The sequence below is a fragment of the Quercus suber genome, unplaced genomic scaffold, assembly GCF_002906115.3.
Source record: "Quercus suber isolate HL8 unplaced genomic scaffold, Cork oak 2.0 scaffold_5, whole genome shotgun sequence".
In the NCBI taxonomy this organism is placed as follows: Eukaryota; Viridiplantae; Streptophyta; class Magnoliopsida; order Fagales; family Fagaceae; genus Quercus; species Quercus suber.
The window spans coordinates 1,053,851-1,072,900 of NW_027069471.1; the positions used below are offsets into that span (position 1 = coordinate 1,053,851).

At 33.5% G+C, this 19,050-nt stretch overlaps 2 protein-coding genes across 3 annotated transcripts; both read right to left on the reverse strand.

The window, feature by feature from the left end:
* Positions 1-2,878: 2,878 nt before the first annotated feature.
* On the reverse strand, positions 2,879-6,957 carry LOC112017534 (uncharacterized). Of its 2 annotated transcripts, none has more exons than XM_024049995.2 (7): positions 6,522-6,957; positions 5,823-5,880; positions 5,179-5,259; positions 5,007-5,045; positions 4,511-4,750; positions 4,288-4,429; positions 2,879-3,711 (listed from the first exon to the last, which is right to left on the reverse strand). In XM_024049995.2, the coding sequence occupies exons 1-7, from the start codon at positions 6,698-6,700 to the stop codon at positions 3,227-3,229; spliced, it is 1,224 nt and encodes a 407-aa protein (XP_023905763.2). In that variant the 5' UTR covers positions 6,701-6,957; the 3' UTR covers positions 2,879-3,226. The 2 variants fall into 2 exon arrangements, with proteins under 2 accessions (XP_023905763.2, XP_023905764.2); XM_024049996.2 differs by having other exon boundaries at positions 5,007-5,042; positions 6,522-6,956.
* A 4,564-nt stretch (positions 6,958-11,521) lies between these two features.
* Positions 11,522-17,730, reverse strand: LOC112017535 (origin of replication complex subunit 2). Its single transcript, XM_065772786.1, has 3 exons — positions 17,550-17,730; positions 11,812-12,039; positions 11,522-11,721 (listed from the first exon to the last, which is right to left on the reverse strand). Exons 1-3 carry the CDS (start codon positions 17,728-17,730, stop codon positions 11,522-11,524), a joined length of 609 nt encoding a protein of 202 aa, XP_065628858.1.
* Between the last annotated feature and the right edge of the window lie 1,320 nt (positions 17,731-19,050).

A 19,050-nucleotide genomic window follows, 5' to 3' on the forward strand; every position in this document is an offset into this window, starting at 1 on the left:
GTATTATGTGGATAAATTTGCAATAACTTATTAGAGATATTTGTACAGGACCAAATATTACCTGTAGGGTCACGATTTGTAGCTCAAGCCCAAAAGGTATAGGATATGGGCCCAATGAGCTCAATACAATGAATTTGTAGAGAGTGGGTGAAAGAGTTGGGCTTGTGGTGGATTGGACAACGGTTAATAAGGATTTCAAAGATAAACAAGTATGAAATACACGTAAACCTCAATAAAATGATTGTCCGATGAGATAGATTATGAATTAATCTAATAATTCTGAAAGTTAATACAGTTCTTAGTGCTATAATAATTCATTTTTTCTCTCTTTTTTCTCTCTTCCTTTTTTTTTCTCCCCCTTCTCTTATGGGAGATCTTTTACAATATTTTTAACTCTTTTTTAAGGTAGTATCTTATGTATTAGCTATACGTAGCATCTCTCTCACACTATATAGATATAGACATGTTGTCAAATAATTATCACGTATCCATATCTCAACAAATCTAGTAGACAAAGCACTAGACTCAACTTTTGCCCTTCACATGCAGTGATACATTCATAAGATATGTTTGTATTCAAAATTTATCTTTATATAACCCAATAAAGATTCATTGTATTATGTGGATAAATTTGCAATAACTTATTAGAGATATTTGTACAGGACCAAATATTACCTGTAGGGTCACGATTTGTAGCTCAAGCCCACAAGGTATAGGATATGGGCCCAATGAGCTCAATACAATGAATTTGTAGAGAGTGGGTGAAAGAGTTGGGCTTGTGGTGGATTGGACAACGGTTAATAAGGATTTCAAAGATAAACAAGTATGAAATACACGTAAACCTCAATAAAATGATTGTCCGATGAGATAGATTATGAATTAATCTAATAATTCTGAAAGTTAATACAGTTCTTAGTGCTATAATAATTCATTTTTTCTCTCTTTTTTCTCTCTTCCTTTTTTTTTCTCCCCCTTCTCTTATGGGAGATCTTTTACATTATATAGTTCTTTTCAGGCCATCCTAATCGTACACTTGTTAACCTTTTAAACTTTCACTTGAGTGCATGTCCTATCAAAACATCTTCTTTGGCTATCTGTGAATGGTGATAGCTAAGTCTGCACTGTTTAGGGGTCTTCTCCACATAAATGCGGTCAGAAAAGTTGCTGCAATGCATTTAATGCAGTGGTAGTAGCTTTTCTTTTAGATATTTCTGTGTTCTTATCATCTTTGTATGTGCTTAATGTTCATCTTGATTGTTGAAACTCCCTGGAAGGTCACCTAAATTATCCAAATGCGTGTTTGACCGATATTCATCGTATCTAAGAAGGAGTTACTCCTCAAACTATATTCCTCTATTCTTTACTTACGTGATTCTCAATTTTGGGACCTCTCCCAATCATTTATTCCTCCTCGAACATATCCACGTCTTCGGATAAGGCCCAAGAGCCAATATGGGCCCTTATACCCACATTACATAAGGAAAAAGAAAAAAGAAAAAAGAGAGAGGTATCTCATGTGACCTCACTCACAACATGTGGGACCTACACGCAAGATCCATGCATGGTGTGAAAAAAAATGTCTAATAAAACTGTCTTATAAGATAATTTTTTAAATACAACATTCATTCATGCCTTTAAAGTCTAAACCATTAATTCATGAAGCCATTAAAGATCTCTTTGTCTATTCATTATACTTTTCATTGTTTCTTTCACTGCTTACCCTTTTTTCCCCCCAACAAACTCCTGGTAATATGTTGTAACTTGTGGGTCTCATTTGATTTAATTGGAAAAGTTTTTTTGTTCCCGAATAAAATAGTTGGGTTTGAATTCCAACTCTATCAAAAATTAATTAGTGTCTTCATATGATTGTAAAGAGCAATTATAATAGAGCAAACCCTATTGGTTCAAATTTTATGATATGACTTAGATACAATTCTTTAGATAATTTACCTCAAATTTCCTATTAAATTTAATTATATGGTTATATTGACCAACATAATTCTAGGATGGATTTAATTATTCTTACAAAAAATGGAATAATTTAATCACATCATTTTAATTTAAGTGAGAATTTGAGAGCGATGTCTAGAAAACTATACGTAAATAGCCAAGTCATGAATTTAAGAAACTTAAAGTACACTAATATTAATATCATTCAAAAAAAAAAAAGTAAAGTAGATCTATACTCTAGGATTCCCACTTGTAAAAATATAAAAGTAATAGTAAAATAATTGATAATTTAGCCACAATGCCAACTACCACCAACATCATTTAAAAAAGATTTTCTTTTGTATCACAACTAGCATGCCAATTATAAAATAATGAGCCATCAAGTTCCAGATACAATTTTTTTTAGGAGTACAATATTATATGATGATACTGATATAAAATTAGAGAGGACAATTTTTCGGACTTGTGTATTGCTGGTTCCCTGGCTTCTTATTAGTGCTTACTTTAAACAAATGACTGGGCACATCGACCATTGAGTGTTTGTTTTGCAAAAGTTAGTACTATTTACATGTCAATTAATGTTGACAGAACCGATCAAAAATGCATGTGCCGATCAGTTCTGACAGTGCCGGCTAGTTCTACTTCTAACCCGGAAAATACTTAGTACTCCCGGAGTAAGAAAAGCGTGTTTGATACAAATGTTTAAATAACTGTTTTTGTTATTTAAACAATATAACACGCATTTTTATAATACTTTTATATTTACACGTATTTTTATAATATTTAAAAAACGTTATTAAAATAATGTTACCAATCAGGCTCTAGTTTTTTGGAAAACCACTGTCAAGCTGTCAATAACTTATTTGCTTAAGATTGAGACTAAAAGTGTAAAACAAATAAATTGTCTTACATGAAAAAAAAAAAAAAAAAAATCAAATACATATTTCATATACATTAATCCTGACTGGGTTGATATACATCGAAACTTCTTCGGTAGAAAAAATTTTGTATGTGAAATCTAACTTGCAGTTGAGTTGAATTACAATTACAATGATACATCAAACGCCTAGTATTTTGTAAAGCTTTCTCCAGTAAATTATCTACATTGTTGTTAAAAAGAGGCCATCAGCTCAAAATTATGCAAAATTCTTATTGCCTACAAAAACAGCACATCGTACACTTCACATGTCATGGACAGACTGCTTTGGACCAAATATTAATCCAACAAATTTTTCATAGACATGCACCGAGAAGGCAAGAACTAGTGCATGAGAGATTATAGTCTAGAGCGGCGTATGCATTTGATGGGATTAAATGGAGTATGCCTCCTTGTGGAAGTAAACAGGCGTCCATTTGAAGAACTTGATTTGATATCCCAATCTTCCACATTCTTGGGTACACACACATCAAAAAGGATTTGACCAAGAACACCATGAGCATTAATGCTTGGTAGACTTTGAAGGTGGATCAAACCTTCCTTACGATCATCTTGCACCGACCCAACGTCTCTCCCATCATAGTACTCCATTGAACTGGGCAAGTAATGGTCACTTGGTCCTAAAGCAAGCCCCTGAAAACTACTTGAGTTTGTTGTTGCTTTCCTCAAGTCGTCAATTGGCTCAAGGATCTCGTCACATGTTCCCTCTATGCCCATCCTTTCCCCTTCAAGTCGACGAATTCTTTGAGAATAAACTTTAGCTGCTTTACCAAGAAGCTCAGTCACAGCAGCCTTATAGTCAATCGGATAATGCCGATAATGACCTGTGACAAGATAGAGTCACACAATAATCTTTTGAAAATATCATAGCATGGTCTAGAGGAGTAAATGGAAACAAAATTAAGATCGATCAAACAATGTCATTTTGAATGTACAATATTGACTTATGATAGTCCTTTTTTCTTTTTCTTTTTCAAACATTAACTAATGTAGTGGGCTATTGATCAGGGCAGAGGTATGCTTTAAGGGGTGGTAATCTGTGTATTAGGCATTTCTTTACCACAACTGAAAACAATTGTAGCAATTTTGACTGTGTATCTGAGTGCAGTCAGTATGCAACTAGGATGGTTTCTGTAGTGTTAATTAATACACTTAATAAGGTTAATAGAGTGATGCTATAGCTGCTATGAATTTTACCACACAAATACAACAAACTGATGTGTTAACTTTCAAACATAAAACAAAAAAGTAATTCAAAGTTTTATTTATTATGTCGTTGATGTAGCACTAATCGCATTCATGTCATGTTAGTTTGTAAAACTTATATAGTTTAATTGGTAGTAGTTTTAACATTTTCCATGGTTGATATTAACATAGAGTCAGTAAGTTTAGAAGCAGACCTACGTGAGGAGAGTCATTCCATTTCACTAGCTTAATGTCACCCCCAAGATCTTGTAGTCGTTGAGCAAAATTGCAGATAGTTTCATAGTTAGCAAGATCATCATTTTCAGAGCATAAAATGAGATATGGGGCCCGCATGTTCTGCAGAAAATAAAGATGTATAAATGCAGAAGAAAAGGAAGTGAATACTTTGAATTGTACCAAGCCCTCATATATACTTACAACAGAGGAGTACAGAGTCTGCCAATACTCGGCGCGCTGTGATTCAAGCCGGCTGAGGAAGAGGGCATCAAGACTAGAAGCAAGGCTGTGGACTATCCATGATGCTATTCTTGGTGGATGGGACATTTTGAGAATAGTTGGGTGAAGAAGAAATCTTGTACCCACATCGCTGGTAAAGTCTGCTGGACTGGAATCATAGATATGGCCAGAGATACAGTCTCTAACCAGTCGGAAGTCATCCTTCATGAGAAAAAAATAATAGCAACAACAGTTAAATTTGGATGCCCAAGTTCTTAAACTATATGAGCTTTTGCAAATATGAGACAAAACTTCTTTTGCCCCTACCATATTGAGACTGCTGGAAATTAAACGTAATGAGTTTCACCTTGTTATGTATTTTATTGCTTTTATGCAATAAAATTGAGATTAATATATAACACTAATTGCTTAATTGCAAATGGGAAAGGAGAAGAGGGAGAAGAAAAGAAGAGCATACCAGATTTTCTAGTCCTTCACACTTTCCTTCAATTATCTGCTAAAGAAGGGAAATCTATTTACATATCTATCACCGAAAGAAAAGGCTTTCTGATAGCTGTGACGATACCGTATAAAGAGAAACCCTTAGAAAATCACATATTCAGGTCACTTGAAACTTTAGAAGAAATTACCTGAAGGACCTTGTACATGCAAGCTTTAGGACCACCCGAAAAAGAAGCAAGGACTACAGGGCATGGCCTAATTTTTAGCTCCTACATATCAAAATATAAAAGAAGGCAATTATTAGCTAAGCCTTTCAAAAACTTGAGCATGAGTACTACAGTTTTACTTGTGGAAGAGGAATATGTAAAGTGCTATAGTACTTTTAAGGAAGTGAAAAACTTAGGTATAGTTCCTTAGGTTTCCGAATTAAATTTAACCACATGGTTGCTTTGACAAATGTAGTGTAAACAATGTTATTGTTCCCAAGTACAATTAAATTTAATCGTGTGACTTATTGATCAGTGCAACCACAGTTTTGAATTTAATTGAGGATCCTCAGGTACAGCACCAAAGGAACCATACCTAAATTTTATCCTTTAAGGAAATCATTTGAAACCGGAGCAAAAAATATGGATGCAAAAGGTAAACCGATACTGCAACTCTTTTCTTTCCATTTTTAATTACGAATGCGCCACCAAAATCAATGGCAATACAACTCAAGCAGGATTTCCAAAGCATCAAAGTTCCATAAATATTGGATAGGAATAGGTTAAAGGAGCAAATGAGTATAGGCTTTTCACCTGTGGTAGTTGCAACTATTATTAGCACTGACCTGAACAAGTTCATTGACAATGTCAGCTGCCAGAGTTGCGGCTTTCTCAGGGAAAAACCTGGGCGGATTAAAGATAAAGTCCAAATCAACATATGTGCACAAAAAAGAGGAATTATATAGTGCAACTTTTATTCTGATAACAGTAATTGAATAAGACCCAGTAGTCATTCTAAAAATACTAATCTTATTACAAGCCTGCAAATGTAAATTGCAAAACAGCCCATTAATTTGTCAATTGTGTTATCTGCCAAAAAATACAGTGATTTTGAAACAGTTGAAGATTAATTGTTCAAAGGCAAATTAATAAACTACCATTAACAAAATCATGGGCCAAAATAGCAACAAAATTATCCTAAAAATACAAAAACACACATACATTTGATAGAACAAATTTGGAGCCAATAAAGTAGTAGCACATAAACTACCATAAAACTAAAGATGCCAATATTAGCAACAACAAAAAAAAACTAAAGATGCCAAATTTCACTTTATTGGTGCACACAATTCGCAAATCTAAACCAAACCCAGATAGCCAATTTTGTTTAGCTATGATTTCATATATCTCAACCTCGCAAACTCAGTAAAAAAAAAAAAAAAAACCAAAAGAATCAAGAAAAGCTAAACACACATGAAAGACAACAACTTTAAGAAAATAAATAAACCCAATTCAGAAAAATTAAGAACAAAATTGGAACTTACGAATTGAGAAACTCAGGGTGACAGATGAGTGAATTCCAACCCAAACACGAGTAGAGCTGCACGTAGTTCTTCAAGTGCCTTTCCTGGCTAGACAACCAACCAAACACCACCACTATCCCTTCTATTTTCCCACCCCTTTCTCTTCTTCCCCAATAATATTTACCCCCAAATCCCCACATTTTTCCTTTTCCCAAGAATTCAAATTCCCGTAAAAAAAATAATAATATAAATATATATTTTCCACCAATACTTGGAAATCCTTAAACTTTACGAGAATTTTTGAGAAAAGTGACCTCGGATTTGTCTATGACAAAAATTGGACTTTAAATCATCATAGCAAATCGAGAGAACCACGGGCGGTGGTTGAGCTTAGAGAGAGAGAGAAAGAGAGAGAGATATCATATATGAGCTTCTGTATTTTTGTTTTTATTATTTGTCTTTAAAAATTTCGGAGCTGTTTATATCAAAGAAACAAAAATACAAGGTAAGGATAAGGAGAAAGTACAAGGATTTTGATTCGCTGCAGTCATGAATCCTATGATTTTTGTGTTAAACAAATAATAATTTGCCACGTAATTTATGAGCTGCGCTTACTGTTTGTGCCCACATTACAAAAGTACCTGATTATGTGGTGGCAACATATCATTGGCTGTTAAATCGTCTCCAATGCGGCGAATCGATTCGTTTGGGCGGTTTGGATAGAAAGTCAAACGCTGTTAAGTACCGTTGTCTGTGTAAATTAAAAGGAATAAAAGGATAAATAAAAATGGAGTAACACATAAAATTTCGTAATTTTTGCCGCAAATATCTGGTTATTTGCCTTATAGAGAATTGTGTGGTATTTTATGTGATTTAAAAATTTTTAAAAAAAATTAATAATACATTAAAAAATCAAAACTTTTGTCCTAACTTAAAATAGTGAAAGTTAAATGGTAAGTCCACAACTTCACTACTCACAATTTGTCATATTGTAAATTATGAGTAAAAAAAAATAATAAATTCATGTAAAATTAACATATATCCAGTCATATCCTACCAAATTGGATAATTGTAAAAGAATTTATAACTTTTTATATAGTACTAAAATTAATAAATAATAATAAATCCATATCCTATCATTTAATATAGTTATGGCTTTTTACGTGTTAATAAAATTAGTGAAGATAAATGAAATACTAGATTTGTATTTTCTGTCTTTGCAAATTACAAATTGAGGGTCTATCATCGTTGTCGTTTATATCTATTTGAGGTTCATCCAATGGTGACACAGCGTGGCAAATCAGTACACAGATCCAATAATTGACGTAACGCAACAAAACTGAATTTGTCGAGACTTTCAAGATAAGATGAGAATGGGTCTTTGCAATCTTCTTAAGACTTCTAACCAGAAATATTAGACTTTCCTTAATTTGCAATATTAAAGCCGAAGATATATCTTTCAAAAACCAAAACTAGAAGAAGATGTGTCACACGGTTGCGAGATTTTCATACTACTGTAAGAAGGATGAGGGAACGTGTAAACAAACAAATGTAAGTACAACGTGCAATGTAAACATTACACGTATATGAATGTTATTTGAGTATATGTATGTCATTCGATATCATTTAATTGGTATGTGAGTTTCAATCAACTTAACTAATATATCAATCTTCTATTGTCAAATAAGAAAATTTTAGTTTGAACTCCACCTACACTATAAACCAATTGTAGTGACTAGTCATAGAGATGTTGTGATACAAGTACAACGTCCAATGTAAACATTACAGGTATATGAATGTTATTTGAGTATATGTATGTCATTCAATATCATTTAATTGGTATATGGGTTTCAGTTAACTTAACTGATATATCAATATTTTATTGTCAAATAAGAAATTTGTAGTTCGAACACCGCCTAAACTATAAACCGATTGTAGTGACTAGTCATAGAGATATTGTGATACAAGTACAATGTCCAATGTAAACATTACACGTATATGAATGTTATTTGAGCATATGTATGTCATTTGCAAGGGCAGAACTACCTTTGGACTAGGGGAGGCAATGGCCCCCCTAAATATTTATAAAAAAAAATATTATATATATTATATATGTGTATTAATTTTAACAATTTTGTTTTATAAAATTACATTTTATTTTCCTCTAATAATATGATTGATTCTTTTGAGAGTAATGCTATACTCACAAACTTTTTTATAATATTTTTACAAACCGTTTTAGTAGCCAATTCTTATTGGTTCACATATGGGCACACCACTCACATTATTTTTTTACTTACCAGTAACCATTTATTACATAAGTAATTTATAAAAAAACTTGTAACTCTAGTATTTTCCTCATTTTAGTGACCATAAAAAAAAAAAAAAATTATAGATCTAAAATCTAAAATGAAATATACAAGCCAAAAAAAAAAACTCCAAAAAAAAAAAAAAAAAAACCAGTTGTGGGGCCTAAGAATCTGATGACCCCAGTCCACTTCATATTAAGCCCAATGCCCACGCCGAGGAATAAGGATCGTCCGAGGATGAGCGTAGAAAGCCCAGGTTGCTAAGAAATATTGTCGAGGACGATCCTGTCCTCGGCCATCCGAGACCACAGAAACTAAGGCAGCACGCCTCCAAAGGCGGCCTCCCTAAGCACCTCAAGAAAAAGACAAGTATGATAGGTCATCCAGAGAAGCATGGCGGAGGAGCAATTCAAGGAGAAACAGTCACCTCCACATTAAATGCACACAACTAACATTCTAACCGTCTTAATGGAGAAATGACTTCTGAACAGTGCTGCCTTGGTTGCTGCAACTCACAGAAGGATTGGTAAGGTGGCTGATGAGACGGGTAGTCAGAGAGAGGCATGGATGATCAACAAGTGGAAGAAAAAGATCGTTTGAGGAGGACTATATAATAGGGAAAAACAGATCAAAAGGGGGGACGATCCTCATTCAAGAATTATCACAAAACTCCTCAGATTGTACCGAGAACAAACTTTCTTAGATAATCTAGGTTCATCTATGTTTGATTGTTATGATTATCATATTGACCGTTGTCCATGCACTAAGGCCTAGTTCTTAAGCTCATTCTTTATAAATTCATTGTATTGGGCTAGTTGGGTCTGAGTCCACTCATCCAACAGCGGAGGTGCTCGGATCCAGTCCCTACACCAGTAAAACTAAAAACAAAATTAAGCTCAATTAATTAATTTTATCCAAAATAAATAACCTTACCCATTAAAAAATTCTAAACAAAAATAATTTTGTTCTTACCTACCAAAAAAAAAAAAAATCTCAATAACTAAGTTGCAGAATCAGAGGTTGAAATCACTACACACAGCCAACAGTAAAACTGCCCCTTTAACTCAAAGTTCTGACTCCATCCCTGGTCATTTGATATCATTTTATTGATACATGAGTTTTAGTTAACTTAACTAATAAATAAATTTTTTATTGTCAAATAAGAAATTTGNTTTTTTTTATATTAGTTTCTATTCACCTTTAATGATTATCTTTCATATAACCAAGTCTTGGTCCCATTTTTTTTTTAAAGTCGAATATAGTTTCTCAATTGATTAGATATGCTCAATCATATTAACAATTAGTTTCTTCTCCAAATATATATATATATATATATATATTAACAATTAGTTTTTTAATTTGATTTTTATCTCTATTTGGAATTGTTTTAGTATTTTCATAAAACAATAACATTAATTGAAAAGGTACTGTGGGGTACAAGAATTTAAATAAAGTATTTGCACCACGTGTCATACCCATGGCTGAGGGAGCCATTATTATGCCGAGGAGGTCATACTGTAGAAAAAAAGTTTCGAGGACGGGGTTAGCTCTGACATGACTGAAGGGATGGTGGCTGCCACCACATTTAATGCACCCCACCAAACTTCTTGGCTACATTTCTGTGGAGAAGGTCCTTGAACAGTGCTATCTTAGCCGTCTCTACTCACAAGGGGCTTGGGGAGGTATCTTATGGAACAAACACTCAAGTAGTGGCCTGGACAATCAACAAATAGAGGGCCAAGATCATCTAAAGGGAGCTATATCATGTAAGAGGCCCTCCAGGGAGAGAGGATCAGAAAATTTGTAGAGAACACACTGTAGTAACAAGAACTGAAATTGTATCCAAGTCTAAAACAACTATATTCAAGAATCATTTTGCTCAAACTTCATTGAGGGAGGATTTCCTTGCTCAGAACTTGTCTTTCATTGCTTTCTTAATATCTTTAACTCACTGTGCGTGTTACATGATTCATTAAAGACTAGTTTTTAAACCCACTTTCTACAAATTTATTGTGTTGAGCTCTTTGAGCCTGAATCCTTATACTCTTTGAGCTCAGGAACTAAAACGCTGCCTTTACAAGTACAATGTCTTGATAAACCATAAAATAATTATTTTTGTATTGTATGTGTTAATGTTACTCTATTATTTTAGAATCTTTCATTTAATTCACAGCTCATGTTATTTTTATTATTAAAGTGATGGATAAACACTTGACAATGTATTTATAAAACTAAAGATGTTTGGAGAAAAATGAGTAATTTATATAGGATTTTCAGGATTAAACCAAACATAAGAATCTCACACTTCCAATAATTTAATCATATTCCTAATCAAATCAAAATGACATATTTACATCCCAATTGTCCAAATTCCCAGGTACCACATTTCTAAGAACATATTAGATTCTTAAATGCTATGTTATAGTGGATTTTTTACTTTTATTTTTATTTTTAAGGTTCAGTTAAATGGCCAACAATTAATAAACAAATAAAAACCAACAAATTGGTTCTTTTTTTAAAGTTTTGTTTTTAAAAAAACAAAGAACTGTTTTTTGAGCATAAGAACAAAAATCTATTGATTTCTGCATTAAAATGCTTTTGGAAAAACACTATCCAAGAGGAGTTTTTCTTTTGGTCTGAGAGAAGGCAATTCAATCTTAAATTTTTTTTTTCTCAAGAGGATTATATAAACACAAATAGGACATGAAAAAGTCATTGATTAATCTCCATTAATAGTTTTTCAAGTGCCTCAATCATGAGAGGGATGTACAAGCAATCCTGGCCGTCTGAATGCCTTCTGGTCTTGACCAATTCATGATCTTTAAATTCTGTCAAATGGGAATTCAATGTAAGTTGGCTGCTGACCAGGAAACGCTCTCTACAGACTGTGTACAAATTGTTAATTGGCATCCCTGAAAAAGAAAGAAAGAAAAAAAATATACTAAATATATAAAAACTAAAATTCACAACAAAATTCCTTAAAAGTACAGAGAGCTCCTTGCCTTCTTCATCAGGATGAGACAGCTGATATTCTGCAAGAACTCTGAAAACGCTTTGGGCATTGGGTGTCAAACTCTGCAAAACTATTGCAGCGGTTTTGGCACTTTGAGCGGTACTGCCATGTGCGAGAATCAAAGGAAAGAACATTCCTTCAACCTTGTATGGTGCAAAGGTTGGAACATGATACCAACACCAGTTGAACTGTGTGTGAACCATCTTCTTGTCCCACACTGTCAACCAAATTAGGATATGGTAATTAGGCTCAAAGACCCCCCCCATACATATTTTGAAAATTTAATCGTTGAATTGTATGTTCTTTATGCTCTTATTAAACATGTCAAATTTTGTATAAATCGGATATTATTTACTATATCATCTATAAACTTGTATCTTATGCATAATTTTAAACTAAAAAAACTTACAATTTAAACAATTTATTGATGATCTATTGATCTTTAATTTTCTATAAATTTTGCAAGCATAGAGGATATAAGAAGAAGATGTAATCCAATGGTGAATTTGTCAAAATTCATCTCCAATAAAAAGATATTGAGTAAGGTTATAGCCTTAAGTTACAACCTTACTCAATAAAATAAATATTACTACATATTTTGAAAATTTAACCATTGAATTCTATGTTCTTTATGCTCTTAATACACATGTCAAATTTTTTATTAATTGGATATTATTTACTGTATCATCCATAAGCTTGTATCTTATGCATAATTTTAAACTACAAAAACTTGCAATTTAAACAATTTATTGATGACATAACTATTGAAAAAAGTAACAAATTATACCCTATAGTTTGAAACATAACAAATTAAATCCAAAATTTTCAAAAGTAACAAATGAAACATTTGCATTGAATTTGTAATTTAAAATGGATTTAAGGTTTAATTTATTACTTTTTGAAATTTAGTGTTTAATTTGTTACTTTTCAAACTATAGGGTTTAATTTGATATTTTAAAAAATTTTAGAGTTTAATTTGTTACTTTTCAAGGTATAAGGTTTAATTTGTTATTATGACCCTAAACAGCTAAACTATAAGATTTAAAAATATAAGTTTTCCTAATATAAAAAAAAAATAAAAAAACTTATGTGAATTATGTGATACAAAGTTGAATGGATAAGTGTTTGCACTAATAGGAAATGCAAAAATGAAACTTAGAGTTTTTTTTTTTTTAAATCTTGTATATATAGGTATAGAAGGTCCTAATAATCTATGATGTCTTAGTAAATGTATTTAAAACTTGAGTTTAAAGGTTTGGACTCATTTAAATTATTTTAATTTTAAAATTCTTTATTTATCCTTCATGTGAGACTTTCACTGATGTGATTACTTATTAAACTTAATCACTAATTCAATACGTGGTCATAATTTTATGATTAAAACACAAATTATAATCTCTATGTTTGGGATCATTTTGACTTTGGATTTTGAAGATTTAAAATTTATATTTTAGTCCTTTTGCACATTATATATGTTACATTAAAGTGAAAGTTGAGAGAATAGATCAATCAAAAATCATAATTAGATTCTAATTGAACTCGAATTTTGTGCCCAAGTGTCATTTTATTTATATTATTTGATACTAAGTGTAAAATAATATATATATATATATATATATATTTAAAAGATAGAAACACTCAGTATCAAATAATATATATATATATATAATATATTATTTGATACTAAGTGTAAAATAATATATATATATATATATATATATTTAAAAGATAGAAACACTCAGTATCAAATAATATATATATATATATATATTTAACTACATTTCATGCCAAGTATCCTTCCAATTATTCATTAGTTATGTGTAAAATATTTTTATATGTAAATTCAAGTTTCTTTTTTTTAGAAGGCAAATTCATGTATCTAAACCTAGAAAATGTAAAATACTCATTTCAAATTCATTATGCATTTATGTAATACTATGAATGTGTAACATCTATTACTTATTAGGTATAAATATTATGTGTGTGTGTACTACACCCTTGCATAAACAAAGCTTACAGCTCATAAGCTAGTTTAAGACTTTTAGTAAATAATGTAGCTGTTAAGTACCAACTAAACACAAACAAAGACATTCTAATAAATTAAGTCAATAAATTTAAATAATGGTGAGAGGTAGAGGTAGAGGGAGATAGATATGTGATTTGGTGAGGAAGAGGATGTTTTGGAAGGTGAAGGTATAGGTTTTTAAGGCAAAGGATATGATAGTTAAAGTAAATTTCAGTTGTGGTTGTAGGAGGTGGTTGGATACTTGGATTGTGTCCATGGCTGTGAACAGACGTTGGTTAGGATTTTAGGGGGGAGAGATATAGGTTAAGAAATTGGGAAGAAAAAAAAGGAAATGAGAAAAGCGAGGAATAAACCTTAAATATATAATTTCAAAGTAATTTCATAGTGCTCAAATTTTAGGACATTAATTAAATGGCGTATTTTGTGTTTAATTGGCATTTAATGGTCATGTCATGCGTAGGAATGGGAGTAATACTAAAGATACAAAATTTTTTACAAAATTTTTTATAAATTGTTAATGTGGTGAGTAATTATTGGTAAATGAAAAAAGTAATGTTAATGGTAGACCTAAATGAAAACCAATAAGAAGTTGACCATATCAACCGTTTGTAAAAATATTGAAAAATAATTTGTGACTGTAACATTACTCGTAGAAATGGGTGGAAAGATAATATTCATAGCAATAAGGGAATTAAATCAAAATTTTTAAATTCTAGCTACTAAAATCAAAATTACCCATTTTCTCAACCAAAAAAATTAAAAAAATTTACCCCAACTTAGAGAATATACTACATTTTAGTCTGATTTCATCATATAGTACTAGCCATAAAGTTTGGAAAATGATTCATTTTGACATCCAATTTGGATCTTCTTAATTAGCACAAAGGTAGGTAAAAGTAGGTAGCTTTACAAGGAACCAAATTGTGCTATGGATAATCTTAATACTAAAGGTAGGTGAAAAAAAAATTGAATTCAAAGGTAGGTAATTAGCTAGCTTTGCAAGCAACTAAATTGGTTGTGAAGTCAACAAGTGTTGCAGTTGGTTAAATAGCCATGTTAACCTGAGTCATGGCTATTTCTTTTTCATTTTTTTAAACTCATTTCTCATTTCAAAACCCATACCTCCAAAGTCGACGCTTCTCTCTCTCTCTCTCTCTCTCTCTCTCTCTCCAACTCTTCTTCTTCTCAGCTTCCCTTCTCTCTTTTCAGAATCCGCCATGAAATATCACAGATAGCAAATTTGTTTTTTCCAAACAAATACCCAAAAGAGAGAGACAGAAAGTGAAGAAACAAAGAAGCTTCGGTTTTATTTTTATTTTTATTTTTGGTTTCTTCTTGTTGTTATAAATTATTTTATTATTTTATTATTTTATTATTTTATTATTTTGTTCTTGTTAAAGATGGGAAACGGAATCGGAAGGCTAACAGTGTGTTTCACCGGGGAAGAGGGTCGGCGGAAACACCATGAAGAGGGTTAGAGGATGAAAATAATGCAGAATAATAATCAACAATTATCTCCTCCACAATGCCAATATCCTCCTGCCAAACACCATTCGAGTCCTCCATACCATTCATGAAGTTATTTTGATATCTAGCAGAAGCTTTGGAATGAAAGTACCTGGTATTTCAATCTCCCTCTCTGAACCAGTTAATTCTCGACCTTTGTAACCACATGGCATCATCCTTTTCCAACCAACAATTCAACTCAACTTTTGTTTTCTGCATCTTAGTAATGATTGAAGGAGAAGAGGGTTGTAACTCCAACCATTCAAGAGTTTTTTGTAGCCATGCAATTTGCTGCCCAACATGCTCAAAGTCATTCTTATTCCATACATCTAAACTCACACAACAAGATTCTAAACAAGAATTTAAAGGGAAGGCTGAATCCCTCCTCAACCCCTCATCCCAAGCTTTATGAACAACTTCTTCACATATGTCATTTTTTAGCCACATGGATTCAAATTTGAAAGGCCGATGATCCCTGCGTTTCTTTTTCCTTCTAACAAAATGCAAGGCTAACGGGCAATGATTAGAAGCAAAAGAGGAAAGATGATAAAGTTTTGCTGCAGGAAACTTACTCATCCAATCACATGTAGCCAAAGCCCGATCCAACCTTTCACGTATCTGTGCGCCATCAAATTTCTAATATAACCAAGTAAAGTGAGGACCAATGAAGCCAAGGTCCTTAAGACCACACACATCAATTACTTCCTTAAATCGTACCATCTGACTTGCAGGTCTAGAAGCTCCACCTTCCTTTTCAGACAAACCCACCAATTCATTAAAATCACCAATAACAAGCCACAGTAACTGAGAATCATTACTAAGAGATTTAAGCAAAGACCATGATTCACAATGTCTAGATGTTTCTGGGCTACCATAAAAACCTTGTTGAGGTCCAAAATTTCACAACAAAGCTCATTCCATAAAAAAATAAAAATAAAGAAGGCCCAATTCGTGTAGCAAGAAGAATCGACGTCAAGGCCCTATGTATGTTCAGATTTCTAGCAAAAAAAGCCATTAAAAAGTCCAACAAATTCCAGTGAAAGAGCTAGGACGGGATCCCCAGAGGCTGCCAGAGGCTCGGGATCCTCGAGACGTGCAGCACAGCTAAAGTGGATTGAAGAAGGTTTAAAAGAGGGATCAAAGACAAAAACATGCGGGTCTCATGCTCTGATGCTCCAGACATATAGTGGGACCAGGAAGTACGAAGCAAAAAATGCATGAGCTGTGATTCCAACCATTTGGAGAAAATGACAAGGAATAGTACAACTGAAAAAGCTGAAGAAGTGAAAAATGCCAAATATCTGAAGAACAGCTAACGGAGAAGCTGGAAATAGAAAACCAGCTAAGGGACTTTCGTTTGGTCGCACCAAAAGTAAGAAGCTATAAGAAAAAAGGGAAACAACATAGTCCTAAGCAAAACTGGCACGGCACAAACTCTAAAGGGCAAAAGGGAGAAATCACCAGTACCCCAGAGCCCGATCTGTGCTATAAAAGAAGGATGATGCAGAATGGAAAAAACGGGGGGAAGGGAATCGTTAAGATAACTCTGTAAAACTCAAGAAAAACAGAGGAACCGCTCTCGGTATCCCAGAGACAGCCACTATAACACATGCTCGGATTCAACAAATTCAAACTTTGCAAGTCTTGGAAGCTTGAATAGCTATCAAAGTCTGTAATTTTTGAGCTTAGTTGAACCTTGTATCATGTGAATATAGAATTATAGGAAGAGCTCTGTAAAATCAAAAGAAAATAGAGGGACCGCTCCTGGTATCCTAGAGACAGCCACTATAGCACATACTCGAATTCAACAAATTCAAACTTTGCAAGTCTTGGAACCTTGAATAGCTATCAAAGTCTGTAATTTTTGGACTTAGTTGAACCTTGTATCACGTCTTAGTGAGCACTGTAATCATAACTAAGGAAAATTAATAAGATGCACCTCACTGATTCGAGGATCCTTGACTTTGTCTTACATTATATATTATTTGCTGCGCATCCCTTGCTGTTAAAATGCCATTCAATACAAATATTTTTGTTTGTCAGTTATTTGTATTGTAGAGAGCTTGTTTTGTGCACCACTCGATTCTTAAACAGCCTTTTAGCTGCGGTGAACCGAGCCCAGTCCACCAAGAATACTTATTTGGCCCAGGATCTTTGGGTCACAGTGCTGAGAAGAAAAAAGCACTCTCACAAACCTGTAAGATGCCACCACCCATCAACACCTCCATCAACAAAAGCATCAATGTGGGAAGATGAGTAACTCTGAATGTGAACTGTAACCTCCTTCCTCCAAAGTAAAGCTAAGCCACCACTAGATCCATCACTAAGCACAAACAAACCATTTTTAAACTCACATTGATCACGAACATATTCCATCTAGCCTGTATCAGATTTAGTTTCCATTAGGAAAACTAAATTGGGAACTTGTGCCTTGATAATCTTTTTCAAGGTGTTAACTGTCCGTTGGTTCCCCAACCCCTGGCAGTTCCAGCTTAAAAGACACATTGGACCCAACGGGGCTGATCAACAGCCTCCGCCGATCCCAAATGTGAAGCCAAAATGTCACTCTGCTCATTAGGTACATTCTCCTATTTAAACTTCGTTTCTGTCTCAATATCTTCAACCATAGCCTCAAATGTTCCAAAAAAATTACGTTTTATACCTGAACTGGTGGGATTATTAGATTGCAATTTATCCACACCAACTCTACCGCTTAATCTCGTCCATCTACCTTTTTTAAGTCCACCCTTTTTTACACGTTCCAACATGACTTGAGTAGCAGGAAGTGCCCTCTGTTTTGTATCTGTATGCTGATCCTTGCCTTCATGTACCATAACATCATCAGTCCGACCTGGTGTAAAGTCTGCATCAGAAGCCCGTATTAGATTAGCACTGATTTGATGACCCTCTTGATCCATCACAGCCCCAATAGTGTGTAGGTGAATTTGACCATCGTTATCTCCTTGAGCAAATAGGTTAGATAAAGGTTGAGAGTACGTCACACTCTTAAGGATCAAATTTAATCCCAATGTTTTTTGAAACCTGTACAACACTGGATTCCTCTTTTTTGATCGGTCCCAGACTCCCTACAGCATCCAAATTCGTGACACAAACCTCACCATCTAATGATATGGCAGACACGTTGGGCTCATTAATGACATTGGCAACAGCTGTCATTTTATTCCCAAGCAACGTGACCTCCTTGTTTGCATCTTCCTTCAAATCCGCAATAACTACCTTTAACCGCTTCTCAGAAAATTGCAACTGTTCCCTCTGTCGTGCATCACCCGCCGGAGAAAATTCCATGACAGGTCTCGAATCAGCCCCAGTATTACAATCTGCTTCTCCAATAGTTTCAAGAACCGGCTTTAATGCAAGAATCCCCTCATGCATAGATGAAGAACTCGTATCTGAAAAACTTGAGACACGGCTGTAAGTATCTTTCGTCTCAAAACCCTTGACATCCATGACAGATTTCCTAGATGGATTGACTAATGCAGCCCTTATCCAGTTACCAAATTGTTGATCTTCAATTTTCAAAGAACCCTTACTACTCAGCCAGATAGAGCAGTCTTTGTCATCGTGAGAAACCATTCCGCACCAGTAACAGATATTGGGGAGCCTTTCATACTTGAAGGAAATAAAACGATCATCATTAGAGTCCAAAGTAATTATTCTGCCCCGAGACAAAGGTTT

Bases quoted from the DNA above. Each gene is read 5' to 3' on its own strand.
- LOC112017534 (XM_024049995.2), bottom strand. From the start codon at position 6,700: ATGTGGGGATTTGGGGGTAAATATTATTGGGGAAGAAGAGAAAGGGGT. The intron at 5,260-5,822 runs GTCAGTGCTAAT...TTTGATATGTAG, and splicing joins TTGTCAATGAACTTGTTCAG to GAGCTAAAAATTAGGCCATG. The intron at 5,046-5,178 runs GTAATTTCTTCT...TCCCTTCTTTAG, and splicing joins GCATGTACAAGGTCCTTCAG to CAGATAATTGAAGGAAAGTG.
- LOC112017535 (XM_065772786.1), bottom strand. From the start codon at position 17,730: ATGGAATATGTTCGTGATCAATGTGAGTTTAAAAATGGTTTGTTTGTG. The intron at 12,040-17,549 runs GTTTGTGAGAGT...TTTGGTTGACAG, and splicing joins TGGGTGGTGGCATCTTACAG to TGTGGGACAAGAAGATGGTT. The intron at 11,722-11,811 runs GCAAGGAGCTCT...TTTCTTTTTCAG, and splicing joins GTCTCATCCTGATGAAGAAG to GGATGCCAATTAACAATTTG.